This window comes from Thunnus maccoyii, chromosome 9 (genome assembly GCF_910596095.1).
Source record: "Thunnus maccoyii chromosome 9, fThuMac1.1, whole genome shotgun sequence".
NCBI classification, from domain to species: Eukaryota; Metazoa; Chordata; class Actinopteri; order Scombriformes; family Scombridae; genus Thunnus; species Thunnus maccoyii.
Window position 1 is genome coordinate 12,808,336 of NC_056541.1, and position 19,370 is coordinate 12,827,705.

Consider the following 19,370-nt stretch of genomic DNA (forward strand, 5'->3'; position numbering starts at 1 on the left):
TCTGTGTACAAATTATAAAACAAATATTGTGAAAATATTGAGGTTTATCATGAAATTTATTTTCTTACTATAGTTCCTCTAGTTTCTCTACAAGTCTGCAAGAAACACATATGAGTGATCCTATTCCAAATTATACATTTATTATTATCATTATCATTTTTAGAAATGTTGCATTGATTTATTTGTCAATGCCACGATGTGTAGGTTTTGAAAATTCATTACTTTGGCACCATCTTGTGACCTTCTGGTGGTAGTGAGTTTAGTGGAAGTGGAAGTGTTTATTACTGAGCCCCTTAAAGGATAGGTTCACAAAATTTCAAATGTATCTTAAAACAATAGTCAGGTGCCCAAATGGGCATTAAAACAAGTTTTTCATGCTGACCCAAAACACTAATAAATGTAAATTTTAATTTTTTTTTATAGGCATTAAAAAAAAAAGATCAAAATGTGTTTTATTGTATTCAGTAGGCCATTGTAGAGGATATAATGAAGCCTTGTTCTGATCAGAAAATTATAACTAAACTTGAAACACCTGAACACTATTGGAAGGTTAAACCGTTTTATGTTCCCATCACACCAAAGTGATGTTTCCTTTTGCAAACAGACACTCATCATCACCACAGTTTGTGGTGAACCACAGTTCAGAAATGTTTCCAGTTCCTACACTATTGTTCCAGAAAAAGAAATTTGCGTTGCCAAATGGTAATTTTAAAATCCGATCACTGTTAAAAATATTTCCATTCTTTTGTGTTAATCAAAGAAACATCTTTAAACTCATTCGTTCATGTAATAATAATAATAATAATAATAATAATAATAATAATAATAACAATAATAATAATAATAATAATAATAATAATAATAATAATAAAAATCCCTGTCACTCTTCTCTAACTTATGGACACCACTGCCTTTTTCAGATTCTACAATAACTGACCACATATACTTTCTTATGAAAAAAAGTCAATTGGTGTGTGTGTGTGCCTGACTGTGTGTCTGACTGTGTGTCTGCCTGTGTGTATGTGTGTGTATGTGTGTGTGTGTGTGTGTGTGTGTGTGTGTGTGTGTGTGTGTGTGTGTTGTGAGATGTGAGAAACAAAGAGCAAGAAAGCCGCAGCATACTTGACGCATTATCAAACTATTCTGGGGGGGGGGGGTGCGTGTGTGGGATCATATTTGCAGCATGCCACTCTACAACTGAATCCAATGCAATAGTCTTTCTTTGCATGAAACATAATTTTAATATCATTACACAATATTATTATACTATTTTATAGGATTTTATTACTATTATATAGTTTTATTGTAATTATTGTTATTCATGAAGGTTTGGCAACATTTACTGTGTATTTCACTGCACAAACAACCCATAATTACTACTAGGTGACACTCATCACCACAGTTTAGAAATGTTTCCAGTGAGAGAACATGAAGAGGAGAGCGAGAAAGAAAACGCAAAGGAACTTCACTAAAAGATGTCTTTTTTAAAAAAAAAAAAAGGCATTAAAAAAACAAAACAAAACAAAAAGATCAAAATGTGTTCAGTGTTCATGTGTTTTATTGTATTCAGTAGGCCATTGTAGAGGATATAATGAAGCCTTGTTCTGATCAGAAAATAATAACTAAACTTGAAACACCTGAACACTATTGGAAGGTTAAACCATTTTATGTTCCCACCACACCAAAGTGATGTTTCATATTGCAAACAGACACTCATCACCACAGTTTGTCCTCAGTCACCCTCAGAAAAGTTTCCAGTTCCTACACTGTTGTCCCTCTTAAAAACAGAATAAGAAATCTGCGTTGGAAGGTCATTTTAAAATCCGTTCACTGTTAAAAATATTTCCATCCTTTGGTGTTAATCAAATAAACATCTTTATCCTCATTCATTCATATAACAAAAAACAAAAATAATAATCCCTGTCACACTTCTCAAAATTATTGACACCACTGCTTTTCAGATTCTACAATAACTGGCCGCTTATACTTTCCTATGAAAAAAGGAGAAAAGTCAATTCAGTTTTCAAAAATAACATTTCATTTTGGTCAGTCACTCAATAAGTGTCGTCTCTGGGCATGGTGTGTGTGTGTGTGTGTGTGTGTGTGTTGTGCTAGGTGTGTGGTGAGATGTGAGAAATAAAGCGAGAAAGCTGCAACCCATGTACTGCTATACTGCTGGGGGACAGGTGATGCATATGTCGAAGTGGTGTTGCATATGTCGAAGTGGTGTTGCATTGTACTGCAGTACTTTGTGTAAAAAGAGGCTTAAAAAGAGGAAGTCTGAAAACTTTATGTCTACTGGTGTTCTTTGTTAATCATCAGGATCAAAAACTAACTGTATAATGTATTAATTTCCACATGATTGTTCATATTTTATGTTGTGTTTTATCACTTTCTTTCTAGTTAGGATCTCATGGAGGTCAAAACTCTGACAGCACTTGTAGTATGTAGAACAACTTTATTGTTAGACCAATGACTTTCAGCTTGTTGCCTTCATCTGGGTCGTTAGTTAGGGTCTCATAACAAGGTTGTTCTTTGATGTAAATGAGAGCATATAAAAAATAAACAATTTAATAGTCAATCATAGGTATTTTAATTGAACAAACATGGATGTGTTAGTGCAGTATTTCTTGATTTCTCCTTGTTTTTTCCTCTAAAAAACAAAGTGTAGCTTAATACTGTGTTCTACTGAACATCAAAGAATGATATTTGAAGGTTGAGGTGCATGAAGAAATTGGGGTCGTATGTTAGAAGTAGTGATGCATTGTACTGCAGTACTTTGTGTAAAAAGAGGAAGTCTGAAATCTTTGCGTCTACTGGTGTGCTTTATTAATCACCAGGATCAACAACTAACCACATGATTTATTTAATATTCTCATGATTGTTCATACTGTATGTCCAGTTTTATCATTCATGTTATTATTTTATATAAATAGTGATGTGAAATGTAGCTTGCAAGAAATAAAACAATTTAATGCTCAATCATATTGTGGTTTTATTGAAGGAATATCAATCTGTTGTCATTTCAATGTCATTTACAGCTTTTACATTAAAAATTGTTTATTCTTCCTGAGTTGTACAAGTTGGTTGAGAAAAAAAAGTGCAGGATAGAAATAACAACATATTTTAAGCTGTAGCTGCTGAAGAGCCTCAAAGAAAGAGAGTGATGATGGCTGAGGATACCAGCAGGAGGATGGCACTGGGACCAGTAGGTATGGCATTGTTACACAAGTCCCCTTCACAGCAACTCATGGGGCTTGCACATGCATCACCACTGTGGCAGCCCATGGTGATTAAACCTGCAAGACATGATGGCAAACCCTCAATTTCAACAACAGCCCCCGGTCATTTAGTACAGAAATATATCAATTCAGACTCGATTTTCTCTTTTAACACTCAATATTATCTATATTTAGTAATACTATGTAAGAACAACTGACCAGTCTCATTCTTGGAGAAACAACGGTGTGATTTGTCATCACAGACTACGTCCTCTGTGCAGCTTTTAGGCTTAGCCATTTCACATTTGTAGCACTTTAATCCATGTGCTGTACAGAAATACAAATACTGTCAAACACAATTCAAATACTTAAGATCTGAGGATCATCATGATACTGATTTCGACAAAAAAGAGGGAAAAAAATCATCACTTTAAACAGATCTTTTTGTTTTAAACATTTTATGTCCCCACCTGTCAAAAAATAATGTTTCTTATTGCAAGCAGACACTCATCACCACAGTTTAGTGCATTGTGTCCTCAATCACTCTCAGAAATGTTCCCAGTTAGAGAATTGGATGAGGAACTTGCTTATTATGAGTCCTTGTTAAGTTCCTACACTGTAGCTCCTCTCAAAAAACAGAAAAAGAAATTTGCGCTGCCAAATGGTAATTGTAAAATCCGATCACTGTTAAAAAATATTTTCATCGTTTTATGTTAATCAAATAAACATCTTTAATCTCATTGATTCATATAATAATAAACAAAAATAATATTCCCTGTCACTCGTCTCTAAGTTACAGACACCACTTCATTTTTCAGATTCTACAATAATCTTTTAACATTAATACATTTCATTTCTGTGTAACAACGTCCAACCAAAGCATGTGAATCATGAGCTTTTCTTACCTGTAGACAGAGTCAGAAACAGGATCAGAGCTCCATAAAGCTGCATCGTGAACAGATGTCAAACGTATGAGAGGAGAACTGGAGAGAAGATGTGAACTCTTCTAAAGTCTTCCTTTATCAGTCCAACCTGTCAGTTTTATTTCAGAACTTTAACACTTTAATTTCCTCACAGTCTCCTCCCCAAGTGAATGTCAGCCCTAAAAGTGACCTCCTCTTATCTGAGACAGCCATCTTACATGTACTCTTGTGTAAATAAAGACAAGAATTGAAAGTGATAAAGTCATCTTTAGTAGCAGATAAAATCTCTTCCGTGTGATTTGAATCCAATTTGCCATTTCTATGTACAAATTATAAACCAATTATTGTGAGAATATTGAGGTTTATCATGAAATTTATTTTCTTACTGTAGTTCATCTAGTTTCTCTACAAGTCTGCAAGAAAGACATATACATATGAGTGATTCTTTTCTAAATTATACATTTATTATTGTCATTATCATTTTTAGAAATGTTGCATTGATTTATTTGTCAAGGTCACGATGTGTAGGTTTTGAAAATTCATTACTTTGGCACCATCTTGTGACCTTCTGGTGGTAGTGAGTTTAAATATTAAAGTGGAAGTATTTATTACTGAGCCCCTTAAAGGATAGGTTCACTAAATTTCAAGTGTATCTTAAAACAATAGTCAGGTGCCCAAATGAGCATTAAAACAAGTTTTTCATGCCGTAATCATTCCTCCTGTTCATATTGGCCATTAGAAGATCCGTTCCTAATGCTCTTTTAATGTAAGTGAAGGGGACAAAACCTTGGATAATGTCGAATGCAACTGACATAATTCTCACTTGTAAACTACATTAATTGTATCATTTGCAGGAAAATTTCTTCTATTAATATTGCCAGTTGATTTACACATATAGATTATCATATATGCTGTAGGCCTTCCTTCTATTTTACAGATAAATTAATATTTTTTCATTTGAATGTAGGGCACACCAAATCTTATTTTATTTATGTCTAATTTGGAGAGAGTCAGTTGAGCTTTTGGTGTTTTGCACTGCAGTTGTGGTGTGAGAAGTATTCAACGGCATCAAACCAGGAAGTCAGAAATCTGTCTTTTATTTTGCTTTGTTAATCATCAGGATCAAAAACTAACTGTATAATGTATTAATTTCCACATGATTGTTCATATTTTATGTTGTGTTTTATCACTTTTCTTTCTAGTTTGGATGTCATGGAGGTCAAAACTCCGACAGCACTTGTAGTATGTAGAACAACTTTATTGTTAGACCAATGAGTTTCAGCTTGTTGCCTTCATCAGGGTCGTTAGTTAGGGTCTCATAACAAGGTTGTTCTTTGATGTAACACAGAGCATATAAAAATAAACAATTTAATAGTCAATCATAGGTATTTTAATTGAACAAACATGGATGTGTTAGTGCAGTATTTCTTGATTTCTCCTTGTTTTTTCCTCTAAAAACAAAGTGTAGCTTAATACTGTGTTCTACTGAACATCAAAGAATGATATTTGCAGGTTGAGGTGCATGAAGAAATTGGGGTCATATGTTAGAAGTGTTGTTGCATTGTACTGCAGTACTTTGTGTAAAAAGAGGCTTAAAAAGAGGAAGTCTGAAATCTTTGTGTCTACTGGTGTGCTTTATTAATCACCAGGATCAACAACTAACCACATGATTTATTTAATATTCTCATGATTGTTCATACTGTATGTCCAGTTTTATCATTCATGTTATTATTTTATATAAATAGTGATGTGAAATGTAGCTTGCAAGAAATAAAACAATTTAACGCTCAATCATATTGTGGTTTTATTGAAGGAATATCAATCTGTTGTCATTTCAATGTCATTTACAGCTTTTACATTAAAAATTGTTTATTCTTCCTGAGTTGTACAAGTTGGGTGAGAAAAAAAAGTGCAGGATAGAAATAACAACATATTTTAAGCTGTAGCTGCTGAAGAGCCTCAAAGAAAGAGAGTGATGATGGCTGAGGATACCAGCAGGAGGATGACACTGGGACCAGTAGGTATGGCATTGTTACACAAGTCCCCTTCACAGCAACTCATGGGGCTTACACATAAATTACTGATTTGGCAGCCCTTTGTGATTACACCTGCAAGACATGATGGAAGAACTTCAATTTCAACAACAGCCTCCGAGCATTTAGAACAGAAATATATCAGCTCAGACTTGATCATCTCTTTGAAATGCTCAGTATTAGATATATTCAGTAATACTATGTAAGAACAACTTACCGTTAAAATTCAGAGAGAAACAACGATTGAAGCTGTCAGGACAAGGTAGGACGTCTGTGCAGGATTTAGGGTCGGTGGTTACACATGTGTAGCATCTTAATCCACATGCTGTACAGAAATACAAATACTGTCACACACAGTTTCATATACTTCAGATCTGAGGATCATCATGATACTGATTTCCACAAAAAAGAGAAAAAAATCATCAGTTTAAACAGATTTTAAACCCTCCTATTGTGTTTGAAAAGGGTTTATACCTTAGGTGGTCAAATTTGACCCTTGCTCGAATTAATGATCAAACTCTGAAAAAAACAGCAATTATTATCTAGTAAAATGTTTTATCTGCTAAGTGACTTATTATTCATCCATAACCATATTAAATATATACATACTTTGATGTGATTTTATGTACGTTAGACAACATTTAACTTGAAATGTACAAATCGTTTTTAGTTTAAAATAGGCACAATTTATCTGTTTTATTACTTATGATGAACAGAAGAGGCAAATAAGGCCATGAGATGATCTGATAAAAAAAAAGAAAAAAAAAAAGAAAATAACTTGTTAATATTTTCTTGGAGGCCTACATTAAAACGAGCAATTATTGTTACATCTGTTGTGTTACAGGTCACAATTGACCACATATTTTTTCCTCTGAAAAAAGGAGAAAAGTCCAAATTTCCCAATACGTGGGATCATATTTGCCACGTGACACTCAGGCCGCCTGTTACAGGTGTTGCAACACCTTCACTTCCACAGAAACATAATTCCACCCCCCCCCCCCCCCACTTTCTCCTTGAGGTAGGTATTGAAGAAACGAAACTGAGTTCCCCATACATGACAAAGCTATTTGTCGTGTTAAAGTGATTGATCCCGCCAATCACAGCCATTTGATCAACACACCAGACCAGGCAAAGTAAACAGTTGAAGTACAGTAAAATTATGTGCGCTCATTTAGAAACGGTGCTTCAGTCACGCGCCGCTGGCCGTGATAACAGATTAGAGAATAACAGATCGGCGCTATGAAACAGTTATTTAACTAGTTAGTAATATAGAATTTTCTTCGGTAACTTTGTCTTATTATGTGACGTGTCAGCTCTTATTATTATGAGTCCTTATTAAGTTCCTACACTGTAGCTCCTCTCAAAAAACAGAAAAAGAAATTTGCGTTGCCAAATGGTAATTGTAAAATCCGATCACTGTTAAAAAAATATTTTCATCGTTTTATGTTAATCAAATAAACATCTTTAATCTCATTGATTCATATAATAATAAACAAAAATAATATTCCCTGTCACTCGTCTCTAAGTCATGGACACCATAACCTTTTTCAGATTCTACAACAACTTTTTAACATTAATACATTTCATTTCTGTGTAACAACGTCCAACCAAAGCATGTGAATCATGAGCTTTTCTTACCTGTAGACAGAGTCAGAAACAGGATCAGAGCTCCATAAAGCTGCATCGTGAACAGATTGTCAAACGTATGAGAGGAGAACTGGAGAGAAGATGTGAACTCTTCTAAAGTCTTCCTTTATCAGTCCAACCTGTCAGTTTTATTTCAGAACTTGAACACTTTCATTTCCTCACAGTCTCCTCCCCAAGTGAATGTCAGCCCTAAAAGTGACCTCCTCTTATCTGAGACAGCCATCTTACATGTACTCTTGTGTAATTAAAGACAAGAACTGAACGTGATAAAGTCATCTTTAGTAGCAGATAAAATCTCCTCTGTGTGATTTGAATCCAATTTGCCATTTCTATGTACAAATTATAAAACAAATATTGTGAGAATATTGAGGTTTATCATGAAATTTATTTTCTTACTGTAGTTCATCCAGTTTCTCTACAAGTCTGCAAGACAGACATATACATATGAGTGATTCTTTTCTAAATTATACATTTATTATTATTATTATCATTTTTCGAAATGTTGCTTTGTCTGATTTATTTGTCAAGGTCACGATGTGTAGGTTTTGAAAATTCATTACTTTGGCACCATCTTGTGACCTTCTGGTGGTAGTGAGTTTAAATATTAAAGTGGAAGTATTTATTACTGAGCCCCTTAAAGGATAGGTTCACTAAATTTCAAGTGTATCTTAAAACAATAGTCAGGTGCCCAAATGAGCATTAAAACAAGTTTTTCATGCTGTAATTATTCCTCCTGTTCATATTGGCCATTAGAAGATCTGTTCCTAATGCTCTTTTAATGCAAGTGAAGGGGACAAAACCTTGGATAATGTCAAATGCAACTGACATAATTCTCACTTGTAAACTACATTAATTGTATCATTTGCTTGAAAATTTCTTCTGTTACTATTATCAGCTGATTTACCCATAAAGACTATCATATATGCTGTAGGCCTTCCTTCTATTTTACAGATAAATTAATATTTTTCATTTGAATGTAGGGCACACGAAAACTTATTTTATTTATGTCTAATTTGAAGAGAGTCAGTTGAGCTTTTGGTGTTTTGCACTGTAGTTGTGGTGTGAGAAGTATTCAAAGGGATAAAAAAGGTAGTCAGAAATCTGTCTTTTATTTTGCTTTGTTAATCATCAGGATCAAAAACTAACTGTATAATGTATTAATTTCCACATGATTGTTCATATTTTATGTTGTGTTTTATCACTTTTCTTTCTAATTTGGATGTCATGGAGGTCAAAACAACGACAGCACTTGTAGTATGTAGAACAACTTTATTGTTAGACCAATGAGTTTCAGCTTGTTGCCTTCATCTGGGTCGTTAGTTAGGGTCTCATAACAAGGTTGTTCTTTGATGTAAATGAGAGCATATAAAAAATAAACAATTTAATAGTCAATCATAGGTATTTTAATTGAACAAACATGGATGTGTTAGTGCAGTATTTCTTGATTTCTCCTTGTTTTTTCCTCTAAAAAACAAAGTGTAGCTTAATACTGTGTTCTACTGAACATCAAAGAATGATATTTGAATGTTGAGGTGCATGAAGAAATTGAGGTCGTATGTTAGAAGTGGTGTTGCATTGTACTGCAGTGCTTTGCGTAAAAAGAGGCTTAAAAAGAGGAAGTCTGAAATCTTTGTGTCTACTGGTGTGCTTTATTAATCACCAGGATCAACAACTAACCACATGATTTATTTAATATTCTCATGATTGTTCATACTGTATGTCCAGTTTTATCATTCATGTTATTATTTTATATAAATAGTCATGTGAAATGTAGCTTGCAAGAAATAAAACAATTTAACGCTCAATCATATTGTGGTTTTATTGAAGGAATATCAATCTGTTGTCATTTCAATGTCATTTACAGCTTTTACATTAAAAATTGTTTATTCTTCCTGAGTTGTACAAGTTGGGTGAGAAAAAAAGTGCAGGATAGAAATAACAATTTATTTTAAGCTGTAGCTGCTGAAGAGCCTCAAAGAAAGAGAGTGATGATGGCTGAGGATACCAGCAGGAGGATGACACTGGGACCAGTAGGTATGGCATTGTTACACAAGTCCCCTTCACAGCAACTCATGGGGCTTACACATAAATTACTGATTTGGCAGCCCTTTGTGATTACACCTGCAAGACATGATGGAAGAACTTCAATTTCAACAACAGCCTCCGAGCATTTAGAACAGAAATATATCAGCTCAGACTTGATCATCTCTTTGAAATGCTCAGTATTAGATATATTTAGTAATACTATGTAAGAACAACTTACCGTTAAAATTCAGAGAGAAACAACGGTTGAAGCTGTCAGGACAAGGTAGGACGTCTGTGCAGGATTTAGGGTCGGCGGTTATACATGTGTAGCATCTTAATCCACATGCTGTACAGAAATACAAATACTGTCACACACAGTTTCATATACTTCAGATCTGAGGATCATCATGATACTGATTTCCACAAAAAAGAGAAAAAAAATCATCAGTTTAAACAGATTTTAAACCCTCCTATTGTGTTTGAAAAGGGTTTATACCTTAGGTGGTCAAATTTGACCCTTGCTCGAATTAATGATCAAACTCTGAAAAAAACAGCAATTATTATCTAGTAAAATGTTTTATCTGCTAAGTGACTTATTATTCATCCATAACCATATTAAATATATACATACTTTGATGTGATTTTATGTACGTTAGACAACATTTAACTTGAAATGTACAAATCGTTTTTAGTTTAAAATAGGCACAATTTATCTATTTTATTACTTATGATGAACAGAAGAGGCAAATAAGGCCATGAGATGATCTGATAAAAAAAAAGAAAAAAAAAAAGAAAATAACTTGTTAATATTTTCTTGTAGGCCTACATTAAAACGAGCAATTATTGTTACATCTGTTGTGTTACAGGTCACAATTGACCGCATATTTTTTCCCCTGAAAAAATGAGAAAAGTCCAATTTTCCAAATGCGTGGGATCATATTTGCCACGTGACACTCAGGCCGCCTGTTACAAGTGTTGCAACACCTTCACTTCCACAGAAACATAATTCCACCCCCCCCCACTTTCTCCTTGAGGTAGCTATTGAAGAAACGAAACTGAGTTTCCCATACATGACAACGGCCATCCTGCCAATCACAGCCATTTGATCAACACACCAGACCAGGCAAAGTAAACAGTTGAAGTACAGTAAAATTATGTGCGCTCATTTAGAAACGGTGCCTCAGTCACGCGCCGCTGGCCGTGATAACAGATTAGAGAATAACAGATCGGCGCTATGAAACAGTTATTTAACTAGTTAGTAATATAGAATTTTCTTCGGTAACTTTGTCTTATTATGTGACGTGTCAGCTCTTATTATTATGAGTCCTTATTAAGTTCCTACACTGTAGCTCCTCTCAAAAAACAGAAAAAGAAATTTGCGTTGCCAAATGGTAATTGTAAAATCCGATCACTGTTAAAAAATATTTTCATCGTTTTATGTTAATCAAATAAACGTCTTTAATCTCATTGATTCATATAATAATAAACAAAAATAATATTCCCTGTCACTCGTCTCTAAGTTACAGACACCACTTCATTTTTCAGATTCTACAATAACCTTTTAACATTAATACATTTCATTTCTGTGTAACAACGTCTAACCAAAGCATGTGAATCATGAGCTTTTCTTACCTGTAGACAGAGTCAGAAACAGGATCAGAGCTCCATAAAGCTGCATCGTGAACAGATTGTCAAACGTATGAGAGGAGAACTGGAGAGAAGATGTGAACTCTTCTAAAGTCTTCCTTTATCAGTCCAACCTGTCAGTTTTATTTCAGAACTTGAACACTTTCATTTCCTCACAGTCTCCTCCCCAAGTGAATGTCAGCCCTAAAGGTGACCTCCTCTTATCTGAGACAGCCATCTTACATGTACTCTTGTGTAAATAAAGACAAGAACTGAGAGTGATAAAGTCATCTTTACTAGCAGATAAAATCTCTTCCGTGTGATTTGAATCCAATTTGCCATTTCTATGTACAAATTATAAAACAAATATTGTGAGAATATTGAGGTTTATCATGAAATGTATTTTCTTACTGTAGTTCATCTAGTTTCTCTACAAGTCTGCAAGAAAGACATATACATATGAGTGATTCTTTTCTAAATTATATCTTCATTATCTTTGATTTATTTGTCAAGGTCACGATGTGTAGGTTTTGAAAATTCATTACTTTGGCACCATCTTGTGACCTTCTGGTGGTAGTGAGTTTAAATATTATAGTGGAAGTATTTATTACTGAGCCCCTTAAAGGATAGGTTCACTAAATTTCAAGTGTATCTTAAAACAATAGTCAGGTGCCCAAATGAGCATTAAAACAAGTTTTTCATGCTGTAATCATTCCTCCTGTTCATATTGGCCATTAGAAGATCCGTTCCTAATGCTCTTTTAATACAAGTGAAGGGGACAAAACCTTGGATAATGTCAAATGCAACTGACATAATTCTCACTTGTAAACTACATTAATTATATCATTTGCAGGAAAATTTCTTCTATTACTATTATCAGCTGATTTACCCATAAAGACTTTCATATATGCTGTAGGCCTTCCTTCTATTTTACAGATAAATTAATATTTTTCATTTGAATGTAGGGCACACGAAAACTTATTTTATTTATGTCTAATTTGGAGAGAGTCAGTTGAGCTTTTGGTGTTTTGCACTGTAGTTGTGGTGTGAGAAGTATTCAAAGGGATAAAGCAGGTAGTCAGAAATCTGTCTTTTATTCTGCTTTGTTAATCCTCAGGATCAAAAACTAACTGTATAATTTATTAATTTGCACATGATTGTTCATATTTTATGTTGTGTTTTATCACTTTTCTTTCTAATTTGGATGTCATGGAGGTCAAAACTCCGACAGCACTTGTAGTATGTAGAACAACTTTATTGTTAGACCAATGAGTTTCAGCTTGTTGCCTTCATCTGGGTCGTTAGTTAGGGTCTCATAACAAGGTTGTTCTTTGATGTAACACAGAGCATATAAAAATAAACAATTTAATAGTCAATCATAGGTATTTTAATTGAACAAACATGGATGTGTTAGTGCAGTATTTCTTGATTTCTCCTTGTTTTTTCCTCTAAAAAACAAAGTGTAGCTTAATACTGTGTTCTACTGAACATCAAAGAATGATATTTGCAGGTTGAGGTGCATGAAGAAATTGGGGTCGTATGTTAGAAGTGGTGTTGCATTGTACTGCAGTACTTTGTGTAAAAAGAGGCTTAAAAAGAGGAAGTCTGAAATCTTTGTGTCTACTGGTGTGCTTTATTAATCACCAGGATCAACAACTAACCACATGATTTATTTAATATTCTCATGATTGTTCATACTGTATGTCCAGTTTTATCATTCATGTTATTATTTTATATAAATAGTCATGTGAAATGTAGCTTGCAAGAAATAAAACAATTTAACGCTCAATCACATTGTGGTTTTATTGAAGGAATATCAATCTGTTGTCATTTCAATGTCATTTACAGCTTTTACATTAAAAATTGTTTATTCTTCCTGAGTTGTACAAGTTGGGTGAGAAAAAAAAGTGCAGGATAGAAATAACAACATATTTTAAGCTGTAGCTGCTGAAGAGCCTCAAAGAAAGAGAGTGATGATGGCTGAGGATACCAGCAGGAGGATGACACTGGGACCAGTAGGTATGGCATTGTTACACAAGTCCCCTTCACAGCAACTCATGGGGCTTACACATAAATTACTGATTTGGCAGCCCTTTGTGATTACACCTGCAAGACATGATGGAAGAACTTCAATTTCAACAACAGCCTCCGAGCATTTAGAACAGAAATATATCAGCTCAGACTTGATCATCTCTTTGAAATGCTCAGTATTAGATATATTTAATACTATGTAAGAACTACTTACCATTAAAATTCAGAGAGAAACAACGGTTGAAGCTGTCAGGACAAGTTAGGACTTCTGTGCAGGATTTAGGGTCGGTGGTTATACATGTGTAGCATCTTAATCCACATGCTGTACAGAAATACAAATGCTGTCACACACAGTTTCATATACTTCAGATCTGAGGATCATCATGATACTGATTTCCACAAAAAAGAGAAAAAAATCATCAGTTTAAACAGATTTTAAACCCTCCTATTGTGTTTGAAAAGGGTTTATACCTTAGGTGGTCAAATTTGACCCTTACTCGAATTAATGATCAAACTCTGAAAAAAACAGCAATTATTATCTAGTAAAATGTTTTATCTGCTATGTGACTTATTATTCATCCATAACCATATTAAATATATACATACTTTGATGTGATTTTATGTACGTTAGACAACATTTAACTTGAAATGTACAAATCGTTTTTAGTTTAAAATAGGCACAATTTATCTATTTTATTACTAATGATGAACAGAAGAGGCAAATAAGACCATGAGATGATCTGATAAAAAAAAAGAAAAAAAAAAGAAAATAAATTGTTAATATTTTCTTGTAGGCCTACATTAAAACGAGCAATTATTGTTACATCTGTTGTGTTACAGGTCACAATTGACCGCATATTTTTTCCTCTGAAAAAAGGAGAAAAGTCCAAATTTCCCAATACGTGGGATCATATTTGCCACGTGACACTCAGGCCGCCTGTTACAGGTGTTGCAACACCTTCACTTCCACAGAAACATAATTCCACCCCCCCCCCCCCCCACTTTCTCCTTGAGGTAGGTATTGAAGAAACGAAACTGAGTTCCCCATACATGACAAAGCTATTTGTCGTGTTAAAGTGATTGATCCCGCCAATCACAGCCATTTGATCAACACACCAGACCAGGCAAAGTAAACAGTTGAAGTACAGTAAAATTATGTGCGCTCATTTAGAAACGGTGCTTCAGTCACGCACCGCTGGCCGTGATAACAGATTAGAGAATAACAGATCGGCGCTATGAAACAGTTATTTAACTAGTTAGTAATATAAAATTTTCTTCGGTAACTTTGTCTTATTATGTGACGTGTCAGCTCTTATTATTATGAGTCCTTATTAAGTTCCTACACTGTAGCTCCTATCAAAAAACAGAAAAAGAGATTTGCGTTGCCAAATGGTAATTGTAAAATCCGATCACTGTTAAAAAATATTTTCATCGTTTTATGTTAATCAAATAAACATCTTTAATCTCATTGATTCATATAATAATAAACAAAAATAATATTCCCTGTCACTCGTCTCTAAGTCATGGACACCATAACCTTTTTCAGATTCTACAACAACTTTTTAACATTAATACATTTCAGTTCTGTGTAACAACGTCCAACCAAAGCATGTGAATCATGAGCTTTTCTTACCTGTAGACAGAGTCAGAAACAGGATCAGAGCTCCATAAAGCTGCATCGTGAACAGATTGTCAAACGTATGAGAGGAGAACTGGAGAGAAGATGTGAACTCTTCTAAAGTCTTCCTTTATCAGTCCAACCTGTCAGTTTTATTTCAGAACTTGAACACTTTCATTTCCTCACAGTCTCCTCCCCAAGTGAATGTCAGCCCTAAAAGTGACCTCCTCTTATCTGAGACAGCCATCTTACATGTACTCTTGTGTAAACAAAGAGAAGAATTGAAAGTGATAAAGTCATCTTTAGTAGCAGATAAAATCTCTTCCGTGTGATTTGAATCCAATTTGCCATTTCTATGTACAAATTATAAAACAAATATTGTGAGAATATTGAGGTTTATCATGAAATTTATTTTCTTACTGTAGTTCATCTAGTTTCTCTACAAGTCTGCAAGAAAGACATATGAGTGATTCTTTTCTAAATTATATCTTCATTATCTTTGATTTATTTATCAAGGTCACGATGTGTAGGTTTTGAAAATTCATTACTTTGGCACCATCTTGTGACCTTCTGGTGGTAGTGAGTTTAAATATTAAAGTGGAAGTATTTATTACTGAGCCCCTTAAAGGATAGGTTCACTAAATTTCAAGTGTCTCTTAAAACAATAGTCAGGTGCCCAAATGAGCATTAAAACAAGTTTTTCATGCTGTAATTATTCCTCCTGTTCATATTGGCCATTAGAAGATCTGTTCCTAATGCTCTTTTAATGCAAGTGAAGGGGACAAAACCTTGGATAATGTCAAATGCAACTGACATAATTCTCACTTGTAAACTACATTAATTGTATCATTTGCTTGAAAATTTCTTCTGTTACTATTATCAGCTGATTTACCCATAAAGACTATCATATATGCTGTAGGCCTTCCTTCTATTTTACAGATAAATTAATATTTTTCATTTGAATGTAGGGCACACGAAAACTTATTTTATTTATGTCTAATTTGGAGAGAGTCAGTTGAGCTTTTGGTGTTTTGCACTGTAGTTGTGGTGTGAGAAGTATTCAAAGGGATAAAAAAGGTAGTCAGAAATCTGTCTTTTATTTTGCTTTGTTAATCATCAGGATCAAAAACTAACTGTATAATGTATTAATTTCCACATGATTGTTCATATTTTATGTTGTGTTTTATCACTTTTCTTTCTAATTTGGATGTCATGGAGGTCAAAACTCCGACAGCACTTGTAGTATGTAGAACAACTTTATTGTTAGACCAATGACTTTCAGCTTGTTGCCTTCATCAGGGTCGTTAGTTAGGGTCTCATAACAAGGTTGTTCTTTGATGTAACACAGAGCATATGAAAAATAAACAATTTAATAGTCAATCATAGGTATTTTAATTGAACAAACATGGATTTGTTAGTGCAGTATTTCTTGATTTCTCCTTGTTTTTTCCTCTAAAAAACAAAGTGTAGCTTAATACTGTGTTCTACTGAACATCAAAGAATGATATTTGAAGGTTGAGGTGCATGAAGAAATTGGGGTCGTATGTTAGAAGTGGTGTTGCATTGTACTGCAGTACTTTGTGTAAAAAGAGGCTTAAAAAGAGGAAGTCTGAAATCTTTGTGTCTACTGGTGTGCTTTATTAATCACCAGGATCAACAACTAACCACATGATTTATTTAATATTCTCATGATTGTTCATACTGTATGTCCAGTTTTATCATTCATGTTATTATTTTATATAAATAGTCATGTGAAATGTAGCTTGCAAGAAATAAAACAATTTAACGCTCAATCATATTGTGGTTTTATTGAAGGAATATCAATCTGTTGTCATTTCAATGTCATTTACAGCTTTTACATTAAAAATTGTTTATTCTTCCTGAGTTGTACAAGTTGGGTGAGAAAAAAAAGTGCAGGATAGAAATAACAACATATTTTAAGCTGTAGCTGCTGAAGAGCCTCAAAGAAAGAGAGTGATGATGGCTGAGGATACCAGCAGGAGGATGACACTGGGACCAGTAGGTATGGCATTGTTACACAAGTCCCCTTCACAGCAACTCATGGGGCTTACACATAAATTACTGATTTGGCAGCCCTTTGTGATTACACCTGCAAGACATGATGGAAGAACTTCAATTTCAACAACAGCCTCCGAGCATTTAGAACAGAAATATATCAGCTCAGACTTGATCATCTCTTTGAAATGCTCAGTATTAGATATATTTAATACTATGTAAGAACAACTTACCGTTAAAATTCAGAGAGAAACAACGGTTGAAGCTGTCAGGACAAGGTAGGACGTCTGTGCAGGATTTAGGGTCGGTGGTTACACATGTGTAGCATCTTAATCCACATGCTGTACAGAAATACAAATACTGTCACACACAGTTTCATATACTTCAGATCTGAGGATCATCATGATACTGATTTCCACAAAAAAGAGAAAAAAATCATCAGTTTAAACAGATTTTAAACCCTCCTATTGTGTTTGAAAAGGGTTTATACCTTAGGTGGTCAAATTTGACCCTTGCTCGAATTAATGATCAAACTCTGAAAAAAACAGCAATTATTATCTAGTAAAATGTTTTATCTGCTAAGTGACTTATTATTCATCCATAACCATATTAAATATATACATACTTTGATGTGATTTTATGTACGTTAGACAACATTTAACTTGAAATGTACAAATCGTTTTTAGTTTAAAATAGGCACAATTTATCTATTTTATTACTTATGATGAACAGAAGAGCAAATAAGGCCATGAGATGATCTGATAAAAAAAAAGAAAAAAAAAAGAAAATAACTTGTTAATATTTTCTTGTAGGCCTACATTAAAACGAGCAATTATTGTTACATCTGTTGTGTTACAGGTCACAATTGACCGCATATTTTTTCCTCTGAAAAAAGGAGAAAAGTCCAAATTTCCCAATACGTGGGATCATATTTGCCACGTGACACTCAGGCCGCCTGTTACAGGTGTTGCAACACCTTCACTTCCACAGAAACATAATTCCACCCCCCCCCCCCCCCACTTTCTCCTTGAGGTAGCTATTGAAGAAACGAAACTGAGTTCCCCATACATGACAACGGCCATCCTGCCAATCACAGCCATTTGATCAACACACCAGACCAGGCAAAGTAAACAGTTGAAGTACAGTAAAATTATGTGCGCTCATTTAGAAACGGTGCTTCAGTCACGCGCCGCTGGCCGTGATAACAGATTAGAGAATAACAGATCGGCGCTATGAAACAGTTATTTAACTAGTTAGTAATATAGAATTTTCTTCGGTAACTTTGTCTTATTATGTGACGTGTCAGCTCTTATTATTATGAGTCCTTATTAAGTTCCTACACTGTAGCTCCTCTCAAAAAACAGAAAAAGAAATTTGCGTTGCCAAATGGTAATTGTAAAATCCGATCACTGTTAAAAAATATTTTCATCGTTTTATGTTAATCAAATAAACATCTTTAATCTCATTGATTCATATAATAATAAACAAAAATAATATTCCCTGTCACTCGTCTCTAAGTCATGGACACCATAACCTTTTTCAGATTCTACAACAACTTTTTAACATTAATACATTTCATTTCTGTGTAACAACGTCCAACCAAAGCATGTGAATCATGAGCTTTTCTTACCTGTAGACAGAGTCAGAAACAGGATCAGAGCTCCATAAAGCTGCATCGTGAACAGATTGTCAAACGTATGAGAGGAGAACTGGAGAGAAGATGTGAACTCTTCTAAAGTCTTCCTTTATCAGTCCAACCTGTCAGTTTTATTTCAGAACTTGAACACTTTCATTTCCTCACAGTCTCCTCCCCAAGTGAATGTCAGCCCTAAAAGTGACCTCCTCTTATCTGAGACAGCCATCTTACATGTACTCTTGTGTAAATAAAGAGAAGAATTGAAAGTGATAAAGTCATCTTTAGTAGCAGATAAAATCTCTTCCGTGTGATTTGAATCCAATTTGCCATTTCTATGTACAAATTATAAAACAAATATTGTGAGAATATTGAGGTTTATCATGAAATGTATTTTCTTCCTGTAGTTCATCTAGTTTCTCTACAAGTCTGCAAGAAAGACATATGAGTGATTCTTTTCTAAATTATATCTTCATTATCTTTGATTTATTTGTCAAGGTCACGATGTGTAGGTTTTGAAAATTCATTACTTTGGCACCATCTTGTGACCTTCTGGTGGTAGTGAGTTTAAATATTAAAGTGGAAGTGTTTATTACT

At 34.1% G+C, this 19,370-nt stretch overlaps 5 protein-coding genes across 5 annotated transcripts; all 5 read right to left on the bottom strand.

Annotated features, from left to right (window-relative positions):
• Positions 1 to 2,981: 2,981 nt before the first annotated feature.
• Positions 2,982 to 4,233, bottom strand: LOC121904550 (lymphocyte antigen 6G-like). The gene is made up of 3 exons (XM_042422355.1): positions 4,127 to 4,233; positions 3,441 to 3,548; positions 2,982 to 3,299 (listed from the first exon to the last, which is right to left on the bottom strand). The coding sequence occupies exons 1-3, from the start codon at positions 4,170 to 4,172 to the stop codon at positions 3,151 to 3,153; spliced, it is 303 nt and encodes a 100-aa protein (XP_042278289.1). The 5' UTR covers positions 4,173 to 4,233; the 3' UTR covers positions 2,982 to 3,150.
• Positions 4,234 to 5,935: 1,702 nt separating this feature from the next.
• On the bottom strand, positions 5,936 to 8,146 carry LOC121904455 (lymphocyte antigen 6G-like). The gene is made up of 3 exons (XM_042422225.1): positions 7,816 to 8,146; positions 6,395 to 6,502; positions 5,936 to 6,252 (listed from the first exon to the last, which is right to left on the bottom strand). Exons 1-3 carry the CDS (start codon positions 7,859 to 7,861, stop codon positions 6,104 to 6,106), a joined length of 303 nt encoding a protein of 100 aa, XP_042278159.1. The 5' UTR covers positions 7,862 to 8,146; the 3' UTR covers positions 5,936 to 6,103.
• A 1,458-nt stretch (positions 8,147 to 9,604) lies between these two features.
• LOC121904495 (lymphocyte antigen 6G-like) lies at positions 9,605 to 11,644 on the bottom strand. Its single transcript, XM_042422270.1, has 3 exons — positions 11,482 to 11,644; positions 10,088 to 10,195; positions 9,605 to 9,945 (listed from the first exon to the last, which is right to left on the bottom strand). The coding sequence occupies exons 1-3, from the start codon at positions 11,525 to 11,527 to the stop codon at positions 9,797 to 9,799; spliced, it is 303 nt and encodes a 100-aa protein (XP_042278204.1). The 5' UTR covers positions 11,528 to 11,644; the 3' UTR covers positions 9,605 to 9,796.
• A 1,635-nt stretch (positions 11,645 to 13,279) lies between these two features.
• LOC121904478 (lymphocyte antigen 6G-like) lies at positions 13,280 to 15,341 on the bottom strand. Its single transcript, XM_042422247.1, has 3 exons — positions 15,140 to 15,341; positions 13,721 to 13,828; positions 13,280 to 13,581 (listed from the first exon to the last, which is right to left on the bottom strand). The coding sequence occupies exons 1-3, from the start codon at positions 15,183 to 15,185 to the stop codon at positions 13,433 to 13,435; spliced, it is 303 nt and encodes a 100-aa protein (XP_042278181.1). The 5' UTR covers positions 15,186 to 15,341; the 3' UTR covers positions 13,280 to 13,432.
• Positions 15,342 to 16,893: 1,552 nt separating this feature from the next.
• LOC121904426 (lymphocyte antigen 6G-like) lies at positions 16,894 to 18,995 on the bottom strand. Its single transcript, XM_042422177.1, has 3 exons — positions 18,771 to 18,995; positions 17,374 to 17,481; positions 16,894 to 17,234 (listed from the first exon to the last, which is right to left on the bottom strand). Exons 1-3 carry the CDS (start codon positions 18,814 to 18,816, stop codon positions 17,086 to 17,088), a joined length of 303 nt encoding a protein of 100 aa, XP_042278111.1. The 5' UTR covers positions 18,817 to 18,995; the 3' UTR covers positions 16,894 to 17,085.
• Between the last annotated feature and the right edge of the window lie 375 nt (positions 18,996 to 19,370).